The sequence below is a fragment of the Elephantulus edwardii genome, unplaced genomic scaffold, assembly GCF_000299155.1.
Source record: "Elephantulus edwardii isolate Elephantulus edwardi_28Jun2011 unplaced genomic scaffold, EleEdw1.0 scaffold00047, whole genome shotgun sequence".
In the NCBI taxonomy this organism is placed as follows: domain Eukaryota; kingdom Metazoa; phylum Chordata; class Mammalia; order Macroscelidea; family Macroscelididae; genus Elephantulus; species Elephantulus edwardii.
In genome coordinates this window covers 7999262-8023665 of record NW_006399797.1, presented here as the reverse complement: position 1 = coordinate 8023665, position 24404 = coordinate 7999262, and the positions used below count along the sequence as shown (strand labels likewise).

The following is a 24404-nucleotide window of genomic DNA, read 5'->3' as shown; positions in this document are numbered from 1 at the left end:
TGGCTTTGACAAGCACTATGGCAATTGGACAATTAAGACAGACATTCGGGGAGGGGGAGATGAACGAACTGGGGAGGAGGGTAGAGAAAACAGTGCAACAATGAATGAATGAGAACCCCAAATCTCTGTAAATGTTCATTAAAACTAATAAAATTTAATAATAATTAAAAAAAAAGTCGAGATGCATGGGTATATTTTTTTTAACTTCCATCACATTTATGTCAAAAGCCCTTACTACAGAATAAAGCAATGCTTCACACTGCAGAGGATGATCTGTCTTATAATCTATTCTTGCTCTGGTGGCCAAGTGGTAAGAAACTGTACTGCCCTCCCAGAGGCATGTGGTTCTAATCCATCAGTTGCTCTGAGGGAGAAGGATGGACAATCTCATCCTTTGCAATCTGAAAACCCGCTGGGGAGCCGCTGTGGGTTGGTTCCAACTTTACGGTAAACAACAACAACAACAACGATCTATTCCAGACTGTTCAAGAGCATCTCTGCCTAATCCCCTAGGATGCTGACTAGCATTCCTTCACTGGGGATACAATCATTCATCATACAAAATCTTATTTTTTTAAGTAACTATCAAAGATGAATGAATTACTACACTCTTAAAACTGGTTGAGAAAACCAAGAACCAAAAGGGGAAGAAAAAAACTCCATCTCCATGCCCATGTTGACAGCTTCCGCCTGCTCCATAATCAGGGGAAACCTGCCTCTGTGCTTTCTTTTGTCACAAGTGGGAAGCTCTCAGCCTCTACCAGGCCTGAGGCCACACCCGCAAGGATGACTCATGCGGGATCCAGAAAAGAAACAAAAGGTGGTAAGGGGAGAGAGGCACGTGGAGGGGCCACTGCCTCTTCTGGAAAGTTGCTTAGTGAAACAATTCTGGTAGGAAAAACCTAAAAGGACAGAAAAAAAAAAAAGATAATAAATAAGGATTCACTTACTGATACAAGAAATCAGATCATTAAATCTTTCCTTAGGAAAGAGGGGGTTTTCCAGCCCACGGAAATAGAGTTTCAGAACACCTGCAACTGAGTTAATATCATGGTTACTCTGGTCATCGGCCAAAGGGTTTTCACCTAAGAGAAAGGGAGAAAAAGAAAAAATTAGCTGCATATACCGAGTTTCTTTCTTTTCTCTGACCAAAATGTCACACATACACACACACACCCCTTTTAATTATCCTTTATGAAAGATTATATGGTACTAAAATTAAAATAATTGATTTTGATATCCTACCCCATAATTAACCTAAAAATAGTTCGCTGAAATAAAGACGCTTTGATATTAAGGGAACAAATAATCCCTTACAAGTTACCCAAATCTTAAAATAAAATATTGTGGGATTTGAAATTTTCGCCAGCTCATGTTTTTTTAAAAAAGCTAAAATCTGTTATCTCAGTTTGACATGAATTCAAATGCTACATCCTCAAAGTTTCTTATACTGGTAGGTAAAACCACAATAGGTCTGTCAGCAAAACAGATGAGAAGTATTAAAGACTTCATCTAATTTTGAAGGCCTGCAAGTATATGAAATAAATAAACAGCTGTTTCTGAAAGTGTCCCAGTTGGTGCTTACAGTTCATTTGAAAGCTATGTTGGAAAATATTCAAGGCATTTTTATTCAATATTAAAAAATATATCACAAAAAAATTCTCCTTTAAAAAATAGTAAGCTATAAAGTATTAGGTTATAAAGCTGCCTATCGTTTTCCCTGAAAATTAAAACCATCAAGCAAGTTCATGTAATTGTTACTAGTTGCCACTGAGTTGAGTACGACTCATAGTTGCCCTGTGAATAACAAACATGAAGTCTGTCCTATCCTGCGCCAACTTCACAACCTCTGACACACTTGAGCCCATTGCTGCAGTCACTGTGTCAGTCTACTTGGTAGGGAAGGCCTTCCTTTCCTTTGCAATCACGTTCCCATTTCTAAGTATGATATCCTCCAAGGATATCCTCCTAGCAGCATGCCCAAACTTAGTGAGATGAAGCTTTCCCATCCTTGCCTCCACGGTGCACCTTCTCCAAGATATATCTTTTTGTTCTTTTGGCAGACCATGGGATAATCAGTATTCTTTTCCAACACCATAGTACAAAAACATCAATTTTTCTTCTATAGTCCATATTCACTGTCCAGCTCTCAACAGCATAGCAAGTGATAGAACAGATCATGGTCTGAATAAGGAGCACCTTATTCCTCCAATATCATTGCTCCTCAGTAATGTGGAGAGGTTCCTGACCATAGACTTTGCCAGTGCAATACATTTCCTATCTCCTAACTGCTGTTACCAAGTGTATTGACTGTGGATCCAAGTAAGATGAAGTCATTGACAGTTTCAATCTTTTCTCCATCTATCATGATGTTGCCTCTTGGTCTAGCGGTGAGAATTTTTATTTTCTTGGAATTTAAATGCAATTTATATTGAATGATGTAGTGTTTGATCTTCTGTAGCAAATGCTGCAAGTCCTCTGCACTTTCAGCATGCAAGGTTGTGTCATCTGCATATGGAAGGCCTTGATAAGCCTTCCTCCAATCCTGATGTCAGATGTGCTCATCCCTCCAAAAGTTCAAAATGGTCTATTTTCACTGTAACTTAGTTGTTGCTTCTTAGAATAGCAGTTTCTTTTCAGAAATCTGCTGTTTCTCTTCGCTGCTTGCTGGGGAATCCCTGAGCATCAATTTGTCAAAATATTTCTTCAGCCACTGTGAGAAAGCCTTACCCAAAGAGGCTATAAACAAATAACAGATAGCAGGGGAATTTCCAAAGAAAATAATGGAGCATTCTGCTGTGGTGGCTGCCATGGTAATGTACTACATTTTAACACTCCTGAATATGTTCAGGCAGCTCTGGAGGCCCATTGTGTAAGGAGTTGTGCTGCCAACTGAAAGGCAGGCAGTTTGAATCCACCAGCTGTTTCATGAAAGACTGGTAATCTCCTCCTGTGCAATTTATAGCCTCTGCAAACCCACTAGAAGGTTGGCAAGGACTCAACAGCAGTGAGAGCGTGAGTCATTAGGAAACTTGGCATCCTTGTTGTTGTCGTTAGGTGCCGTCAAGTCAAGTACGACTCATAGTGACACTATGAACAAAATATCTGAACCCTGTGCTATCCTGTGCCATCTGTACACTTCCTGACACACAAGAGCCCATTGCAGCAGTCACTGCATCAGTCCACCTGGTTGAGGGTCTTCCTCTCCTTCGCCGAGCCTCTACCCTTCCCAATATCATGTCTTTCCCCAAAGAATAGTCCTTCCTAACCACATGCCCAAAGTATGTAAGGCAAAGCTTCATCATTCTTGCGTCCAAAGAACACTCTGGTTACACCCTCCCCAAGACATAACCGTTTGTTCTTTCAGCCATCCCTGAGATATTTTCCAACATCACAACTCAAAGGTATCAATTCTTCTTTTGTCATCTTTATTCACTGTCCAGCTTTCAGATGCATAGCAAGTGATCAGAATGATCACAGCTTGATCAGACACACCTTAGTCCTCAAACTGACATCATTACTCCTCTATAAAATGAAGAGGTCCCTAACTGCAGATTTTCTCAGTGCAATGCATCTCCTTGTATTCTGACTACTGATATCAAGGGTGTTAATTGTGGATCCAAGCAAAATGAAGCTGCTAACAGTTTCAATCTCCTCTCCATCCATCATGATGTTTCCTGACGGTCCATGTGTAAGAATTTTTTGCTTTCCTAACGTTGATTCAGTGACTGGGATAACTGGGATGGGAGTGTCAGAGACAGTGCGATTGGCACAGGACAGAGCGGAGTTTAGGGCTGTTGTACATAGGGTCGCTATGAGTCGCAAGCGACTCGACGGCACATAACAACAACAACAACAACATTGAAATGCAATTCATACCACAGACTGCATTCCTTGATCTTCTACAACAAGTGTTTCAAGTCCTTCTCACATGCAGCAAGGTTGTTATCATCTACATAATGTAGGTTATTAATGAGTCTCCCTCCAATCCTGATGTCACACCCCTCCTCATAGAGCCCAGCTTCTCAAATATTTTGCTCAATATACAGATTAAATAGGACACTCTCCTTTCTCAATTTTAAGCCATGCAGTGTTCCCTGCTCTGTCTGTACAACAGCCTCCTGGTCCAGGAATACTTAGAGGCAGACTTTTAGGAGGTGTCTTCAGATCATATCAATTGGAACATTTAGCACAAGAGAAAATGACCTGGCACTAATTTTACCTCTTCAACCAAATGCAGAAGGGCTCTATACCATGTAAGGACCAGAGACAAGGGGTATAGAAGAGAGGTGACTCAGTCTTCCCTTAAAAGGTTGCCCTGCCTTCTCAGCTTGACCTTCAAACTGAGGAAGACAGAGATCTATCCAGATACAGATAAAACAGATATAATTTTAACTGTAGAGCATTAATAATTAATGTGTTGGTGGTGTTAGATGTCATCATGTCAACTATGATAGTGAACAACAGATGTGAGTCTTGCCTTTGTAATTTTAATGGTCTCTTTCATTCATAAACCCATCATGGTAGCTACTGTGTTAATCCAACCATCTATTTGATTGCCTTCTCTTTCACTTTTCTCAGTAGAATGCCTCTCTCTAGGGACTAATTCCTCCTAAGAAAATGCCAAAGTCGATGAGATGAAGTTTCAGTATGCTTTCCTCCGAGGAGCATTCTGGTTGCCCTTCTTCAAGACGACTTTGTTCTTTTGGAAGTTCTTTGTCAACACTGCAATTCAAAGGCAAGGATACTTTGGTCTTCCCTATCCATTGTTCAAAATCCTGATGCATAGGAAACAACTGAAAATACCAAAAACGTAAATCCTTGGATTAGGTGTACCTTAGTCTTTAAATTGACATCCTTGCTCTTTAGAACTCTGGAGAGGTCTTTGACAGATTTGATCAATACAACACATCTTTGATTTATTGTTTTTTTTTTAAAGAATGAAAAATTAATAGTCACCATTAACTATTTGGACATGGATTGCATGGATTACACCTAATCCCCATAACAACCTTGCAACAATTGCAGAAAAAAGAAAAAAAAAATAAAAAAGCCAAGGGCAAAGGAAAGGTTGAATAACTTGACCCAAACCATACAAGTAGTAAATGGGAAAATCTGATTTAATTCTGTTATTGTTATGTGCCGTTGAGTACCTGTGACTCATAGCAATCCTATGTACAACAGCCCTAAACCCGGCTCTATCCTGTGCCAATCACATTGTCTCTGGCACACCCACCCCCAGTACCCCAGTCACTGAATCAATCCATCTCGTTGAGGGTCTTCCCCTCCTGTGTTGTCCTTCCACTCTCTCAAGCATGACATCCCTCTCCAAAGACTGATCTCTCCTTTCAACATGTCAAAAGTACATCAGGTGAAGCTTCAGAATCCTTGCCTCCAAGGACCAGCCTGGTTTAACCCTCTCCAAGATGAACCTGTTCGTTCTCTTAGCAGTCTGAAGCATATTCAATACTCTCCTCCAACACAATGATGCCTGAAAATCATCAATTCTCTTTCTATCGTCCCTAGTCATTGTCCAGCTCTCTGATGCACAGCAAGTGATTGCAAAGAACACAGCCTTTATCAGGCACACCTTAGTCTAAAGACTGACATCATTGCTCTTCAGTACTTTGCAGAGGTCTCTGACAGCAGAACTTTCCCAATGCAATTCATCTTTTAATTTCCTGGCTGTTGGTACCCAAGGAGTTGACTGTGGAGCAGAGGTGAGAATCTTTATTTTGTAGATATTGAGCTTCAATCCATTCTAGGTTTGTCTAATTCTAAAGCCTAGGCTTTATTTTATCAGTATGTGCTAATTAGCAGTTAGTGGGACCATGATCAAAAGCAAAGCACCGACAGGGGTCACAAAGAAGAAGTTAAAGGATTATAACAATGGAAAGGAAAGAATTCCTACAAAAGCAATGGATGGGGGCTAAGATGAGTTGCCACATACCTGGGATCAGGGTTCTTCTTGCCACTCTGAACCCTTTCAGATATCACCTTTGACACATGTACTTTGGATTATCAATGCCAGGCCTATACCAGGATGCAGAATTTATGTTTTCCTAACTTTGAGTGGTGAAAAATGGTTAACAGACTCATCTGATAACCAAACAGACATTAGATTTTACATCAAATCAGCCTCAGAAGAAATGCTTGGTTATCTACTTTTTGAAAAAAACTCCATGAGGTGTAATTCTGCTATGACACACATGGGTTTGCCATGAGTTGAAGTCAGTTTGACAGAAACTTGCTTATAGGCTTGGCTTAAATTCTTACTTCTTCTAAACAGAGTCTTAACTTCAGCATCCAAAAGGAAGTAAATGTAAAAAAAAAAGAGTTTCTGAAGATACAAAGAATTAATATGTCACCTTAGTCTAAAGAGAAGGATGACTTTTGAACATGACTTATAGATATAGACATGCAGTTACCTCTCTCGAAAGAATTTTTAATATCATTGACTTCCACCTGGGAACCAGATACTCTGAAAATCCCCTGATGCTGAAGTCCTGAAGAGAACAAGAAAGGAAAGATTATAACAAAAAACTTCAAAATAGCCTCTTGATTTCCTATTCCCCAATAATGAAATTTTAAACAGAAAGACACACAGATTATTCTAAAAAAAATAATTCTGTAGTTTTTGACTCACCATAGAGATTGATGAACCGGATACAGCTTTCCACAATGAGGGGGATAACCTGCCCTGAGTCCTGGATAGAGATGGAAACCAGTTAACCTCAAAGGAGAGACACACATTGAATGCAAAATCTGAGCTCACAGTTTAACAGTCACTAATGAAGGATTTTCTTGCCTGTAGATGATTATTTCCAACTCTACCTACTCTAAAAACTACCAAAAGGCCAATCTTTCTTTTTCTCTCTTGCTATAAAGTGAGATTTGTATTTAACTAAGAATGGTTCAGTTCTGGAGCAAACCAAATGAAACACATTTATGCCGATCTTGTTTCAGCTAACTCTCTTATGTCTAAAGTAGACAAAAGCTCATAGATGAAAACAGTGAATCATTTTTAAAAGATTATTAACATAATAAATCTTTAATGAAACAGGAAATGGTCTTATAACATGTTAGGATTTACTAGTGATGCTAGTCACTCAAGATAACCTCTCAGCTTCCCAGGCATCCTCTGGCATTCCTGAGCAGGCTTTATAGCTCACAAGCTACAAAAAGGCTCCCACATTCATAGATGCATATGCTTGTAGGAGCTTAAAATGTATTTATTTAGTTTGCATCAGAATGTACTCATTCTTCTATAGGTTTTTAATCATTGTTATTGTTTTCTGTATGTTAAGAATTAACAAAATAATAGATAATATATATAACAAAATAATACATAATAATACAGAACTAACTTAGTGGTATTTTCTTAGGAAGAAACTTTTTTTTGTCATTTTTCTGTCCATGTATCTTGAAGCATAGTCACTGTACACTACTGAGCAAGTGTAAATTCTAAAGATGCTTTTTAAAGTGTATGAAAGATGACAAATGAAATGAAAGAGCTGCTGAGGACACAGTTAAATATGCAGCAGTGCCATGCACTCAATGGAGTTAAAGGTTACTGACTATGGTTACTAACATGGTCTTAAAACTCTGATCTTTCAAGGAATCAGATTTTTAAGAGAAACTTCAGGTCAAAAAAGAAGGAGAAGAAAAAGATTAGCTGACATCAGGCCCCAAATGAGCAATTTGACCCTGAAATCCAAGAAGGACTTGTATGTCTTAAGATATTGCAACAATTCTGTATCCAGTAATTTTCCCAGTTAAGCAGCACGGGAAGGATTGGAACTAATGTGGTTCCGCAATTTAAATTCTTTACTCTTCTAATAAAGGATAATACCATTCTAAAGAACAGTCTCAGTTTAGGTTTTAAGACCATCTAATCAGTGTATAAACCAGATAATGGTTCAATTACTTGCAAAGCCCACATAGAATTTATCTAATTAGTCTATTTGTTTCAGGTGTATAAATTTTATTAACTTCTTAAAAGAAGTGACTTAAAAAAAACCCAACCAGACCTCAACAACACATTTTCGTGATGTAGATTTGTTTGGCTCATGAGAAACCATATTAACACTTCCTGACAATTTGGGAAGGATATTTCTTGAAAAGATTCAAGTTTTGTTTTAGGGAGAGTCACTTTTATATGAAGAGGAAATGCAACACTGTAATGTAAAAAAACAACAGAAACTTGAATGTAAAATGAAAAGTATTAGTTTGCACCTCCGCTGATGGTTAAAACAATAAAAGAAAGACAAAGAATAAAAAGTTCTTAAAAGGAAAATGTTTGCACTAAGAAAGTTCTGGATAAAAATATCTTATGTTTTCATGTTATTGAATAAAAATCTTAAAATTTTACAAGTCTAAGATTTTTTTTACTGTTAATTTTTTAGTTATTAATCAGTATTTCATTCAGATACAATGAATTTTCTAGTAAAAAAAAGCAGGAAAAGTGTTTGTGTACCATATGTGCATTTTAATTTAATTTCACGGATGCCACATGCTTTGTTAGAAAATAATTTACAAGGTGTGAAATAATGGACTGACGTCCATCTACCGTTTAAACAAATGTCTTTGTGTCTCAGTATCCCTAGAGGAAAATAGGGAAAATGGTATTATTGTTGCTGCCTCACAATGATATTATGGGGACCTCAGCTAGTCAAACATCTTTCAGAAGTTTAAAGATCGCTGGGTCCTAGTTCTTAATATCGATTGTTATATGAAAAACTCACATAAGTAAATTTTCCTTGATAATCTGTTTACTCCTTCTTTAGCACTTAAATTTGGTTTCCTTTAACCGTTCTTAATAAATAACCCTTTCAAAAATATAATATGTGCTATCTATCATTAAGTAGTCATTCTAATACTATCATAAGTAGTCATTCTAACACTGTATTATCAAATGTAATGGAACCATCCATTTGCTTCTGTGGACTTTTCTACCTTGGCTTTCTCTGCCAAGCTGCACACTTCCCACTTTCATTTTATTGCCTCCTTTTCTCCATCAAATTTGTCCTTGCTTATAAGCTATGGGTTGGGAAACGAGATAATCAAATTTGACAACAATTTTATATTAAATTAGAGCCAATAAAAGTCTTCTGGGTTTAAGGCTTAAGGCAATGGCTTTGTGAGTCCTATGGAAGGTGTTCACTGGCTTCCCTTAAATCTAGGGTGAAGACTCATTTTTAAGGTCGTTAGAACTTTTAATCTATCTCTCTGCATCTGCATGCACCCACCTACCTATGTGTACACCCTCCGACATATGCTTCCTTTTCAATCATGACTGTGCATATTTGAGAAATAGAAATGTTTTTAAAACAGTAAGATAATTGTAATATATCTTTATTGCTGTTGTTATATGCCATCAAGTTGGAGCCAACTCATATGTGACTCTCCAGGAGGTTGTCAGAGGTTATAAATGCCATGAGAGCAGATTTCTCATCTTTATCCCTCAGAGCAGCTGGTGGATTTGAACAGTGGGCCTTTGGGTTGGCACTGCAATTCTTTACCCACTAGGCCACCAGAGGTCCCTAATATATCATGAAAGGTGGGTATTGATGAGATGGTTTCCCACTCAAATGTAATCTTTTTCAGCATTGCAGTCCATGCCAGACAATGTGTTAGCTACGAAAGAGCATAAAAGCCCTCTCTTCTTTTGTATAATTTATGCTTGAGTCCATAATACATTAATAACTCTGCATACAGCATTTAACATTGACCTTCCTTAAAATAAAGTCTCTCTAGTAGTGTTGTCTGTAGTGTTTCAACCAAGTGGCCACACACATTCAGCGGTTCAAATGCATCCATGGCTCCTCAGGAGAAAGACGGTCTGTCTCCTCCCATGAAGATTTCCAGTCTTTGCAATCGGAAGGAGGGTTGCTAGAGCCAGAACAGACTAGACGGCAGGGAGTGTGTGAGTGTGCATGGGAATGTAAGCCCTTCACTCAACTTTTATGTATCTGAAAAAGAACCTAACATAAAACCTAAGAGTTTGGTCAACTTGCTTTTACTAGAGAAGATTATTCTCTTTAAATTTGATTTCTTTAAGTCTGTCTTAAGTAAAATCTACTTCTAAAGCTGTTTAATTTCCAGTTGCAAACATTTTTCTTTTAAAGCCCTTAAAAAAAAATCTGATGAAGCCAAGCATGGTTGTGAATGGGCAATGGGACCAGGAGCCCAAGTGGATGTGCCCTCTCTCCTTGTAGCACTATACCTGATGTCTCGTGTGCGAGTTTCTTCGTCCTCGGCTAGAAGCATTATCAGAAATAGAGGATGAGAAAGAAGACAGAGAGTAAACACAGCAGAGATACAAGATTCAGACTATAGGGTCTTAACAATTTATCCAATATAATGAATTCCTCAAGTCATGGGAAATCAAAGCTCTTGCTATGCTTCAGAGCCAGTCTAACAAATGCACTTTGAGAAATGCATTTTTTGGTGCCATATCTTTCATACTCGCAGAAGTAAAACATTTTATCACCTTGCTTTTTTACTTTTTGTATAAATTATGCCCCCTTTTTTTAAGAAAAAAAGAGAGAGAAGGGCTTTCTCTTTCTAGGTTAATATAGCCCCCATATTTATTTCCTCTTCTGAAGGCACTCAACCCAAATTTTCTTTCCTTTTTGACTTCAGGAAATATTATATTGATTTTCTGGGAAAGCAAAGAGCCCCAGGACAGACTTGGACATCATGACCCGCCTCCTATGCTGAGAGGCTGAGGCCATTACAGTAAGAAGTGCGGAGATCAGCCACCTCAATGGCTGGAGCCAGTACCTTGACGAATGTTTCCAAATCCCCATTAAACAACTTAGCATTATACTGTGAGCGGGGTCTGGACTTCCTGTGTTTCTGGGGCTTAGGGGGAACATTTGGAGGCCTAAGGGAAGGGAATACAATTACTGAGCATGACAGAACGCAAACAATAAATGTAACACTCACAGGTCATACCAAAATTACACAACTCAGGAATTCTTGGATTCCTTAGCCACCCCCACCCTTTCATGGAAATAGTCCCTCCCAGTTGCCATTTATTTACCTTTTTATTTGTATCAAAAAAGACAAAGAAGCTATTCATTCAGACTACTGTTCTCCTATATGGCATAGCTGGTATTTATTTGTTTGCTGGTTGGTGTAAAGAGTGTAAAGTATTACCAAATGGAATTGGGAGCTGTTTAGCCAAAGGCTACAAAGCAAGGCCCATGTTATTTGGTTTTTAAGCCATACAGCAAGATTCTGCAGTTTCTAAATAGAAGGCTCTGGAAAAGCCCACCATAAGAATGAAAATATTATACTTTTCATTCCAACATGATCCTTCAATGCAAATAGAATCACATCTGCTTAATTCCCTTCAAGTATTAAAGATTTTATTTAAAAATAAGCACTAACGGGCCCACAAGTGAAAAAAAAAATTACTTTGTTTGAATGCAATTTCCAGTGGAGAGCACAGGCTTAAGAGAATTACTGTCTTTTTTAAAACAAAATGTCCCACTGCCTAAATATTTGCAGAACATTAAGATGCACGTGTTTATTCTCTTCTGGACTCTCTCCAGCTCGTCTTGTTTGTGCTCGGGAGGATTAAGTTAGTCTTTCTGACATAAGTGCACCATGTGTCATATTCAGAAACTCTGTACCATTTTGGACTGCAACTGAAGACAAGAAATCATTTCTGCCCGCCTCCATTAGGAGGATGAGGCCAGGATTCTCCGATTCAACTCTCCACCTGTTCTGAATGGTTTGCAGTCTCTGGACCCTCAGCTTAATCGCAAGGCTTACCAGAGAATGCACATCACATTTGGGGGTCATTAAGTGAGGCAAACTCCCTAGGAAGAATTTCCTTTTTTGTTCAGTAAAATTCAGTAAGGTGAGTTTAGAAAACAAAATTGTAAGAATTGAGGTGGAGCCCTTTGTACCGTCATGAGAGATTACCACAAAACTGGAGAGCAAGTTGAAGAAACCCACTGATTGCCTTCCAAAATCAAATTCTAACACTCTCATAGTAGGTCACACATATACCTACTACGGGGTACAGTAGATAGTCGCTAGAGCTCTAGAGAACTTAAGCAGTTAAAGAGGAACCTTGGCAAGTGTCTAGAAGCAAATATAGATCCTTCTCCCGGGTTGAATGTTAATGCTACTGTAGAAATAGTATTTTTTAAAAAACCCCCAAACCCACCCAAAACTCATAAAAGTTTGCAGATGGTCTTTTAAGATGCATCTACTGGTCCAAAACTAAAGAGAAAGAATAAAATCAAAGGCTCAGAGGAGAAAGTAGTCTATAAAATAAAAAAAAATTTAAAAAGCATATAATAAAAAAAAAGACTAATAATTTATGTCTTCAAATTGTGGTGTTGGATGGTGAAACTCTGCCTCACATAAAAGATTCAGATCTAAAAAAAAAAAAACAAAACAAAACTAACAGTCTTGAGAACCAGGACCTCATCTACCCTGAAGCCAGAGGAATGAGATAGTGGCGAGAAGGGCACCACTGTTGAATGTTCTCATCAGGGCCACAGTAGATGAACCCTGATAGAATTGGAGAAAAATGTGGCAAATAACTCAGATTTTAAAAACTGCTCACTTATTGGACCACTGAATACCAGACCAGTCTATGAGACTTCTGCTCTGAGATAACTCTTTAAACCTAAACGCAACATTTCCTTAAGGTCATCTTTTAGCCAAACCCCAGAGTGGGCCTGAAAGTAAGACTATGAAACCTATTAGTAATCAGCCACTTGGGAAAAAAAAATCACCTATATGATACCGAATGGCCAAAAATGACTCTAAAAGCAAATGAGAAAGTAAGGTAACAGGGAAACTAGAGTACTAAAGATAGTAAAAACCAGAATAGAATGAATTAAAATGGTGGCATGTTGCGAAAAATGTACAAAATATCACTGACAACATGTGCAATTGGTAAATAAGAACCTACTTTGTTGTATAAACTTTCACCTTCAGCACAATGAAACACTATCTTAATAACAAAAATACCATGAACCCCTAAAAACCAAACAAAAATCCCTAGTAATTCCAAAAGACCATTGCCATGGAATTGTCTGGAACTCATGGCAGTACTATACATTGTATAATTTCTTTATAGGCTTTTCTTGATGATCATCTCCAGCAAAGCAAATAGATGGACCTTTCTACCATAGTGCTAAAGGGTAGGTTTGAACCTCAAACCTTTAGGTTAGCAGCTGCTCACAAACCACTTGTGTGCTACTCAGTGACCTGGAGTAACATTTGCAGAACTTTGAAAATCAAGTTACCCATTTTTGGCACTAGACATAGCAGTGTTGTAAATGCTTTCAACCTCTGAAAATGAACTGCAAAACAGCCCAATTTCCAATGCACAGATTTGTGCTATATCAATTAATGTCTGGTTGCTGCACAAATGGTGCTATAGAGAAATAAAAATTGCCATGAACTTTCCTCAAATCAAATTAGAATCAGTGTCCAAAATCACATTGCTTTCTCATCAGTAGTTTCAAAATTCTTCCATGAGTGGGAAAGACAGAGACAGAGAAAGAGAAGGGAAGGAGGGAGAGGGAGGGGAAAGAAAGGGAGGGAGGGGGGAAAAGGGGGAGAGGGAAGGAGGAAGGAATGGAAAAAGACAGGGAGACAGAGAAAGGAAGGCGATATAGTTGTAGGAATTTAAAATGCAAAGAAAACAAAAAAAGGAGTAGCAAACTAAGGCCCTAACAGTGCATTATATGGCTCTAACTTTTCGATGGCATAAAGGAGTAGAGAAGGAAGGAGTAACTAAGTATACTTTGAACTTGCTAACTCAACAGATAAGCACATAATATTGCTTGCTAATTATCAAATAAATACATTGTCACACTATTTCTTAAAGTGCCTTGTTGGCTAAATGAACCAAGACCCAGTAACCTTAGGTTCTAATTACTGAATTGTCATATCAAGGTGCTTTATTGTTCCATTTGGGTTTCATGAGAATCCCACATATTTCATGTCAGTTAACACTATCAACTCTAAACTGCTTTCCCCATACATTAAAAAAAGGTATTCATTTTTTCAGCATTTAAATTGTAGCTTCTTATCAAAGAGAAAAGGAGTCTCGTAGATCTTCCTACCTTGTAGTCATATATTCAGCTCGATGGCCTGCAGATACAAGAAACAATCAGCAAGTTAATGAAATAAATCCATGGAATACATTTCATAACTTTTAGCCACATTTGCCCTTTATTTTAAGATGTAGCATATATAATAACTTACAAATGTTAGCACATCAAGAGAAATAATTAAAATAAATATTGTTAGAAAAGCTCTGCGTAAATTTAAGAAATTCTGTATATATAGATGAACCATATCACCAGTAGTTTGAGGCTGGAAGGTTGGTTTTTTTTAAAAATTTTATTATCTTTTGTGTGTGTAGAGTCAAATAGGACCTGACTAGTACAGAAGAGCATCTGGTGGATTTAAACCATGTACCTCTGAGATTGCAGTGCAGCTTTCTTGCCAATAGGCCACCAGAGCTCCCTGAGGCTGGAAGGTTTATTTTTTAAATTTTTTTAAAGCAATAGCTTCTTTTTTTATTTAAAAATAAAATTTTTATTTTAATTGTGATTTTAACAAATCTTTACAGAGCAGTTAGATTTTTATTCATTGTTTCACAATTTACCCCCTCTCTCTCCTTCCCTCCACCCAAGTTGACTTTTTTTAATAGTAGTTTATTTACAAAATTCTAATACATTTATTTTTGCTCTAAGTTTTTAGCTCAAAGATTAATACAAGCAAAAAACATTCGAAATTCCACTGTTAACTGCTTCCTGTGTTGACTGATAGTTGAGGGAAGCTGTAAAGGATTTAATAGGGCTGGAGGAACTCCATTTCTATTAGATTAAATTGGTGTTCCTTCTGTAATATGAAATTGAAATTCTGGGAAAGAGACTAAATTCTATAACTAGAAATAATATTTGCTGATATTAAAGTAGGTTTTCATTGTTGTATGTGGAACCAACCCATAGGTGATAGTTTCAAACCGCATGCCTTTGGGATTGCAGTGAAGCTTCTCACCATAGGCCACCAGAGTTCCCTGATACTAAAGTATGCTTTTGTTGCTGTGTATTGTCAAGTCAAAATGGACTCTCCAGTGAGTTTTTAGAGGCAGTTAATTGTACAGGAGGAAAGTGCCTATCATTCTTCCCAGGAGCAGCTGGTGGCCTCAAACCACATACCTTTGGGTTTATAGTGCAGCATCTTGCCACTACACTAGGCTATCAGAGCTCATTAAAGTATAAGCACATTAAATTATGCTATATTCCACCAATGGCGAACTCAAAGCCTTTTATAACGTTCTTTGCCATTTATTTATTTTTTTTAATTTTTTTAATCTTTTGTGTGTGTACCATCAGATCGGATCTGACTGGTACAGGAGATTGCCCCTCCTTCTTCAGCACAGCATCTGGTAGATTCGAACCACGTTCCTCTGGGATTGCAGTGCAGCTTCTTGCTACTAGGTCACCAGAGCTCCCTGTTCTTTGTCATTTTAACTTGAGGCACTTCTTATACATTTAGACTTTTTGACTAATTTTGAATTACAGGCCTGTATTTTCGTAGTTCTCCCACAATCTCGGTTAATTTCAAAGTTTAATTCTTTGTGGTTGCCGCCTACTCTTTCATATATTTAGGGTGGAGCTGTGGGAAGGGGTGTGGAAGGGCAGAACCATTCAATTGATTTGTTTGACTGTAAAATGATGATACACCTCTGAAAAAGCTTGGAAACACAGCTGTCAAAGGAAAATCATGTTGCAGCACAAATAGGTGAGCCCAGCCTACCATGTTATAATGCAGTCACCCAGACTTATATGCTAAGGCAATTACAATAGTGGAGGAAACTGGTTGGCTGTACACGTTGAAAGAATGTGCTCAGGCTACAACAGGGCCTTTTACAATATTATAAGTTCTTTGTTAGTAACAAATAGAACATTTGGTTTGTATCTATTTACTAAAAGGGAGATAAAGTTAATTTCAGAGACTATCATTATCAACACAGGTCTAGGTCACTGTTAGTATTTGGACAATGACTTGGAGTGGGTACTGGGGCAAGAAGAGTCCTGCTACTAGTACCACCTATCATATCTCACCACAAATCCCCACTTTTTGCTGGTTTTCTGCTACATGTGGAAAGAAGAGAGGGAGGGTGAGCACAAAACTCCCAAACAATTTCTAGTTATTCAGAAGGGGGAGAGGAGATCAGAGTAACCAGAAAGGAGAGATGGCAGACAGTGAGCTGGGAAGTGCACGTGGTGCCTTGTAGAATAGCTAATGGAAGAGTCAGTGGGAAGTTGGTTAGATAGGGTTGAAACACAGAAGAGAGATGGCAGGAAATAAAGATTTCCAAATCACTATAATTTAGGGAGGAGCTCTGGCGGTTTAGTGGTAATAAATTGTGCTGTAAACCCAAAGATATGTGGTTCGAATCTACCAGCTGCTCTGCAGGATAAAGATGGACGGCCATTCTCTTCCTGTGTAATTTACTGGCTCTGAAAACCCACTAGACAGTCAGCTATGAGTCGGTTAGACTCAATGATAGACAACATCATTTAGGTTGTGCTGAAGTCAGAGGAGTAGTTGAAGTAACTGAGATCACCTGGGGTGAGTTAGCCCAATGAGCAAAAAGGCTGAACGCAGAGAACGTACTGGGATTCTCTCAGGTGGTGGTGGTGGTGGTGGTGGAATTATGGGGCATCAAGTAGTCTGCAACCCATAGGGACTCTATATACAGCAGCTCTGAAGCCTGCCCTATTCTGAGCCACTCTCACTAATTCTGACACACCAACCCCCATTGCCCCAATCACTGTATCAATCCCTCATCCAGGGTCTTCCCCTCCTGCACTGTCTTTCCACCCTTCCAAGCATGAAGTCTTTCTCTAAGGACCAGTCCCTCCTGGCCACATGCCCAAAGTATGTGAGATGGAGTTTCAAAATCCTACCCTCCAAGGAGAGATTTGGTTTTACCCTCTCCAAGACAGACCTATTTGTTTTTTTTTGAAGTCCGTGGTATGTTCAAGACTGTTCTCCAACTCCACAATTCTAAGGCATTGATTCTTATTCTGTCCTCCTTAGTCATTGTCCAACTCTCTGATGTGCAGCAAGTAACTGTGAAGACCATGGCCTTGATTAGGTGCACCTTAGTCTCTAGACTGATATCAGTACTCTGATGCTTTTTGGCACTCTGGAGAGGTCCCTGAGAGTAGAGGTCCCTGACAGTAGACTTTCCCAATGCAATTCGTCTTTTGATTTCCTGACTGCTGGTATCAAGAATGTTGATTGTAGAGCTGAGCAAGCTGTACTTGTTAACAACCTCAACCTCTTCTCCATCTATCATGGTGCTGCCAATCGGCCCTATGGTCAGAATTTTTGTCTTCTTGATGTTAAGCTTCAATCCATATTGAAATCCTTGACTTCCTGTAGCAAGTGCTTCAGGTCTTCTTTAGTTTCAGCAAGCAAGGCTGTGTCATCTGCATAAGGTAGGTTGTTGATGAGTCTTCCTCCAATTCTGATGCCACATTCCTCCTCACAAAGCCCCGCTTCCCAAATGGTCTATTCTGCATATAGATTGAAAACTTACAGAGACAGGATGCATCCCTGATGCACGCCTTTCCCAATTTTGACCATGCAGTGTTTCCATGCTCCCTCACATAACATATCTTATTACATACATATTAGTAACAGTAATAAAACAGCAATGAAGCTTAACATCTATTAGATACTATTTTAAGTACAGCTCAGCATACTCAATATATATGCTGAGAAAATAATCTGAGAAGGTGGACTATTTCAAGAAAAAAGAAATAATAGGATTGGAGGAAGATTTATCCATAACCTGTTATGCAGGTGATACAGCCTTGCTTGCAGGGTTGTGAAGAGTACCTGAAACACTTACTGAAGAAGATTAAAGACTAGATCCTTCAGTATGGATTACACCACAACATCAAAAATATGAACATATTTATAACTGGACAAATAAGCAGTATTATGTCATGCTAGGGAGTTGTCAAGGATTTCATTTTACTTGGGTCCAAATCAATACTCATCCTAAGGGTAGCAAAGAAATAAAGTGTATTGCATGGGGAAAATATGCTGATAAGTACCTCGTTAAGGTTCTAAAAAGCAAGTATTTCAGTTGATTCGCAATGAATAAGGAAGAACAAAGAATTGATGCATTTAAATTGTGTTCGTGAAGAGTACTGAATATGTCATGGACTGCGAAAAGAACAAAAAAAAATTGTTTGGGAAAAATTGCAGCCAGAGTGCTCCTCGGAAGCAAAGAGAATGAGCCTTTGTCTGACCTATTTTGGGTGTGTTGTCAGAGGCAGCCAGTCCCTGGAGAAGGACATCGAGCTGGGAAAAGTGGAGAGTTAGAGAGGAGGAAGACCCTCAACAAGATGGATTGACAAAGGAACTCTAATAATGGGTTCAAGCGTATTAGAGACGGAGAAGCGGTCACAGGAGAGGGCAGGGTTCAGAGAAGCTGTTTATAAGTCACCATGAGTGGGTGCTGACTCTGAGGCACTTAAAAACATTTTTAGTGCTTTATATATTAACTCACTTAACATCATGCTTGGAAGGGTGGAGGGACAGCGCAGGAGAGGAAGACCCAGGACGAGACGGGTTGATAAAGTGACTGGGGCAATTGGGTGTAGGTGTGTAGGAGTCAGTGAGACTGACGCAGGACAGGATGGGCTTCTGAATTCAGTGACACATAATTTCACAACTATCTTATGAGGTATGGATTACTGTATCTCCTCTTTACAGAACAGGAGACTGAGAACCCACAAGCTAAATGATTTGCCTGCTGTCACGCTTGCTAGTATGTAGTGAACATAGCACTAGGGTCCAAGTTTGACATAATTCCAGGAGTGAGCTCCCAAGGCCTATACTTCTTAAGGCCTATGTAATCTTAAGAATGAGAGTCTGTTGGTTAGCTAGCACATATCTTCAAAGATTCTAGAAAGTTCGATTCATAGCTTATGTTTAAACTGTCTACAGATACCATTACACAAAAATACCAAAAAGGAACTGAATAAATCTTTATAAAATGAAACTAAATTGCAAAGAATATGTAATCAATTCGAATGATTTTTATTTCAACTGTTTATGATACTTTGATACTTTATATATTTATATGATAATATATACTTATATATATATATATTAAATTTTGTGGTTTTGTTTAAATACGCTACCCAAATATCCCCAAGACTTTAAAAAAAATCATATTTACAATGGCTTAAAATTGTATTGCTCCCTCCATTCAAGCACCTTGCTTATAATAAAAAAATTTAAAACCCATAGATTTGGAATAATGAACCAATAACAAGATTTGCAAGAACTATTATTCATAGCATAACCATACCACCATACCCATGCTTTTCTCCCCCAGTTAATAGTCTTGAGTGTGTCTCTGTTGATGAATGGGGCTTTGTTTTTTAATCAGTATCATCATTAATAGATCAATAAGGCATAGGCTTAGAAGAATCTGCTACCCAGAGAAATATGAAAGCTTCCAGTGGTTTGAGTATTAGATTTCAATCACTTTCTCCGGCAGGTTACTTAATTATTAAAAACAACAGACAACTCCTTTCACCCCAAAGAAACAATTTGGTGGAAAAAAACTGACCCAACAATTAACTTGTTCTTGGTACAAACCCCCATTTCAGGTCATTTTTGTATCATTACACTTGAGTTGTTTTCATGTACTGTTAAGTAGAAACTGACTCATGGCTGACCCTCCCGCAGGCTTTCAGAGGCCGTAAATCATAAGGGTGGGGACTGCCCATCTTTCTCCCTTGCAGCAGCTGATGGATTAGAACTGTGTGTGTGCCTTTTTCCTTTGAAAATCATAAAGGAAAGGGTTTTTCACATACAAATTAATTTTACTTCCATATTTTACAAGGAAAACAACTCAAGTGTACTTTGGAAGCTATTGAAAACTAAACTGAGATGAAAGATTTTAAATGTGCACAGCTCCAACTGTTCAGAGAGGTCCTGGGTTTTTATACTTGATGGATGATTGAAGACGATGCTTGGGGCTAACGTCTAGCTCGCTCTTCCTTAAGGATGAGCGAATATTTATTTATTTATTTATTGATAGAAAGTGAACTGTGGGAAGGGAAAGTAGGGGGAAGGAGGAAAATGTGCAACAATGAGTGAATGAAAATACAAAACTTTTCTGTATACTTTCATTTAAATCACAATTAAAAAAATTTTTCAAAAATATCATCTACCTTTTGGCTTTTGTAAAAAATAAAAATCACTAGGTCAAGGACTGAAACCTTCAATATGGATTGAAGCTCAACATCAAGAAAACAAAGATACTCACAACTGTGCCAATTGGCAGAATTATGATAGATGATGAAGAGACTGAAATTGTTAACAGCTTTAGTTTGCTTGGCTCCACAATCAACACTCTTGGTACCAGCAGCCAGGAAGTTGAAAGATGAATTGGACTGGAAAAGTCTGCCGTCAGATACCTCTCCAAAGTACTGAAGAGCAATGATGTCAGTCTGGAGACTAAGGTGTGCCTGATCCAGGCCACAGTCTTTGCAGTTACTTGCTATGAGTCAGAAAGGAGGGCAATGACTAGATGATAGAAGGAGAATTGATGCCTTTGAGCTGTGGTGCTGGAGAAGAGTATTGAACATATCATGGACTGCTAGGAGAACAAACAGGTTCCTCCTAGAGAGGGTGAGACCATGTTACTACTTGGAGGCAAGGATTCTGAAGCTTCGTCTGACATACTTTGAACATGTTGCAAGGAGGGACCAGTCTTTGGAGAGGGACATCAGGCTTGGGCAGGTGGTGGGACAGTGCAAGAGAAGAAGACCCTTGATGAGGTGGATTGATTCAGTGACTGGGGTAATGGGGGTAGGTGTGTTGGAGACATTAAGCTTGGCACAGGACAGAGCAGGGTTTAGGGCTGTTGTACATAGTATCACTATGAGTCATAGTTGACTCAACAATGGATTGTGTGAGGATAACCTACTGAATTCCTTTGACAGAAATCTTTTACCAAAGGCTAGAAATAATAGAGAGCTAACCTTCCAGGGTCAGATTTTCCACATTTCACAAAGTCAAATGGATAATTAGAGCTCCTTAATGCCAAATGTTGCCCATAAAGAGCTCAACATGAACAATAAGGCTCATTACTTAAAAAGAAAAAGAAATAATATCCGATGCCTCATTTCTATAGAGGTATATCTCATTCATTCTGCTCAATTTAATGTCTCTGATTGAAAGATGTACTTTTATCATTACTAAAGCATATAATGGTGTTGCCGAAGGATGATGATGATGATGATTTTGTTCTTAATGACTTACTGTATATTTCCTTCTAGTTCAAGAACTCCTTTCTGAAACATCTGCTATTGTGGGTTGTGACAGTGGCTCTTTAAGAGAACAATCTAGTTGCTTTGTGTGGTTATAAATCAAATGGCTTTCTGGGCCACTGGTCACCTGCCAAAAAGCGAGCAGTAAGACAGGCCAAACACATGTCTGTAGTTGCAGGTTCAGCTGTGTAAGAGCAACTGCTAAACCCCTGGGTTAGGCTCTATTTGTTTTTCTATGAAGGTAGTTTTAGCAGCGGGGAGTCCAGTAGGATTCAGAGATGCCATTTCTCAAGCGTGCAGGACTGTCCCTAGACAAACCATTGAATCCTGCACTCCCAGCCTTGTCCAGCCAAACCTACACCTGGGCCCCTTCACAGGCACGCCCTATCACATTATCTGACCTTGAGACTGGCACCAGGAGCCTTCCTGCTCTCTTTCAGCATAAACCTGTTAATGCCATCATGTTTATGTGGGAAGTCAGCAGGCTCACAATGGTCTAGCTAAAAGGTGGCGCAAGTTCTCTGGGCTCAGTTTTTCTCTGACGATCAGTGTCAAATCTAGCCAGTACCAGCATTTGGGGCATAGTCAGGCCTATATAGGGGCCCAGAAGCCTACCATACACACAGGCAAGGACGCGTGCATCTGCTGCCCATTCGACACAAATCACTGTGTTTCTGAGGCAGAATAAACTTAGTCTAGTGAGGGCCTTGCACATCTGAACATAACTTCTGTCCTTGAGATACTGGAGAATATAAAAAGAAATTCCAAGATACAGAAAGAGTAGTTTAAAGTTTACAAAGTGAAATAGAGCTTTATACATTTTAAAAGCAAGAGACAGGATCTGTTGTCTGGATTTGGTAGTTCGGCTAAAATATGTTGATGGTCAGTGCTAGTGAGTCAGCCCCAAGTCACAGCACACTCATGAGTAACAGAATGAAACACGGCCCGGTCACATGCCATCCCCATGATCTTGGGCATGTCGGAACCCACTGCTGCAGCCACTGTGCAAGTCAGTCTCATCAAGGACATTGCTAGTAGCTCCAGTAGCTCTCCATGGCAACAGACATGACAGACATACCTTTTCAGCAACTCTTTCCTGATGATGTATGTGTCCAAAGTGTGTGGCTAAAACATAGCCTAATCTAAAAAGCATGTTGTTGTTGTTGTTCTTGTTGTTATGAGCTGGCAGCTCATAGCGACTCTATGTACAAGAGCTCTGAAGCCTGCCCTGTCCCGAGGCAGTCTCATTGACTCAACACATTGACCTCCATTCTATCAGCTGTTTAGGGGGAGGAAGATGGGCTGTCTCTTCCTGTGTAAATTATAGCATCTGAAAACCTGCTGGAGGGTCAACTGTGAGTTGGCTCTGACTTGACTGAACATAAAAGTAACAGTAGAGAGTAACAGAAAAGTGGGTGGTAAGACTGTACTCTGTTTAAAATAGGAACCTTTCAAGATCTGGAAAAAACCCCAAACGGTTCTGACAAGTCTGGGCTCTTACTGTATTAACTGTTGGTTACTGCTTTAAAGAAGGAGCTCTGGTGGCCTAGTGGTAAGAAGTTGTGCTGCTGACCCAAAGGCAAGCGGTTCGAATCCACCAGCTGCTCTGAGGGAGAAAGATGGACAATTTACTCCTGTGCAAGCCTGAGGAGGCCTAGCTAAGAGTGGGATCTGACCCAACAGTACATAACAGCAACAATAACATTGCTTTAAAGATCCACAGTGGCGCTTTAAAGCCACCAGGAAGGAGACTGGAAGGCCAACCAAAGGTCAGCAGTTTGAATCTACCAGTCCCTCCGTGGGGAAAAGATAGGCAGTACGTCTTGGTAAAAGTGCAGCCAGTGTGCTATTTGGAAGCAAAGTTGGCAAAGCTTTGTCTCTCATGCTTTGGGCATGTGGCTAGGCAAGGCTATTCCTTAGAAAGAGACATCATGTTTGGAAAAATGGAGAGTCAGTGAAGAAGAAGACCCTCAATGAAATGGACTGACCTGGTGGCTCCATCAATGGATTCTAACTGTGTCAGAGATGATGGCGATGGCACAGGACAGGGCATGGTTCATAAGGTTGCTGTGAGGTGTACCTGACTTGATGGCACCTAACAACAACAACATCCTCCTCCTGTAAATATTCACAGCCTTGGAAACATGATGGAGGCCCACGTGGAGGTGAACTCAAATTTATGGTAGTGTGTTTTTGTTGTGCTGTTGCTTTAGGAGAACTGGTGACACACTGCATTAAGCACTGGGATGCTAACTGAAAGGTTGGTGGTTTAGATTCACCAGCAGCTCCAGGTGCGAAAAAGGAGGTAGTTTGTTTCCATAAAGAGTCTTAGCTTTGAAAACCCTGCAGGCAGTTCTACTCTGTCCTCTAGGGTATGCCTGAGTTTGGGTGATAGCAGCAGGGTTGGGTTTTTTTGTTTATTGTTTTTGTTATTATTAGATAGAACAATCTATTTATATTGTTGAGTTGATTCTGCTTCATGGTCACCCTATCCAGAAGTGTAGAACTGCCCACCAGGGTTCCACAGGAGCAGAAAGCCAAGTCTTTCTCCAGGGAGCTGCTGGGTGGGCTCGAAATACCACCTTTTGGGTTAGCAGCCAAGTGTTTAACAGTTATGCCACCAAGTCTCCTAATATACCGATGTTGTTGTGTGCTGAGTTGGAACCAACACACAGCTGATCCTCCAGAGGGTTTCAGAGGCAATAAACAGCACAGGACGAGATTTCCCATTCTCCTGGGGAGCAGCGGCAGACTGCGTGCCTTTGAGATCGCAATGTAGTTTCTTACCACTTGGCCACCAGAGCTCCCTAATCTATTTATATTTCCCAACTAATGTAAATATCTACTGGGGAGGAAGAAAAACAAAATCACCCAAACTGGCTTAACTAGTTCTGGAGTACAAAATGGTAACATATGGAAGAAGATACACCTGGCCTGTTCAAACAAACAGGGGTGGGGTGGAAAGGTGGAGAAATTCAGGAATGGAAGGAAGAAGTGGTGGGGCTGGCTGGGGGGATGACAGGCTGATGGAAACAGGTGCGG

The 24404-nt window shown here is 39.4% G+C and overlaps 1 protein-coding gene across 1 annotated transcript in view; it reads right to left on the bottom strand.

Annotated features, from left to right (window-relative positions):
* The window catches only part of SRGAP1 (SLIT-ROBO Rho GTPase activating protein 1), a 399631-nt gene that overhangs the window by 41059 nt on the left and 334168 nt on the right, over positions 1-24404 (bottom strand). The window contains exons 11-15 of the mRNA XM_006886050.1: positions 14103-14130; positions 10786-10888; positions 6647-6707; positions 6429-6506; positions 951-1085 (exon numbers count right to left, since the gene is read on the bottom strand). Coding sequence (XP_006886112.1) covers positions 951-1085; positions 6429-6506; positions 6647-6707; positions 10786-10888; positions 14103-14130 — 405 coding nt within the window. The remainder of the gene's footprint in view (positions 1-950; positions 1086-6428; positions 6507-6646; positions 6708-10785; positions 10889-14102; positions 14131-24404) is intronic.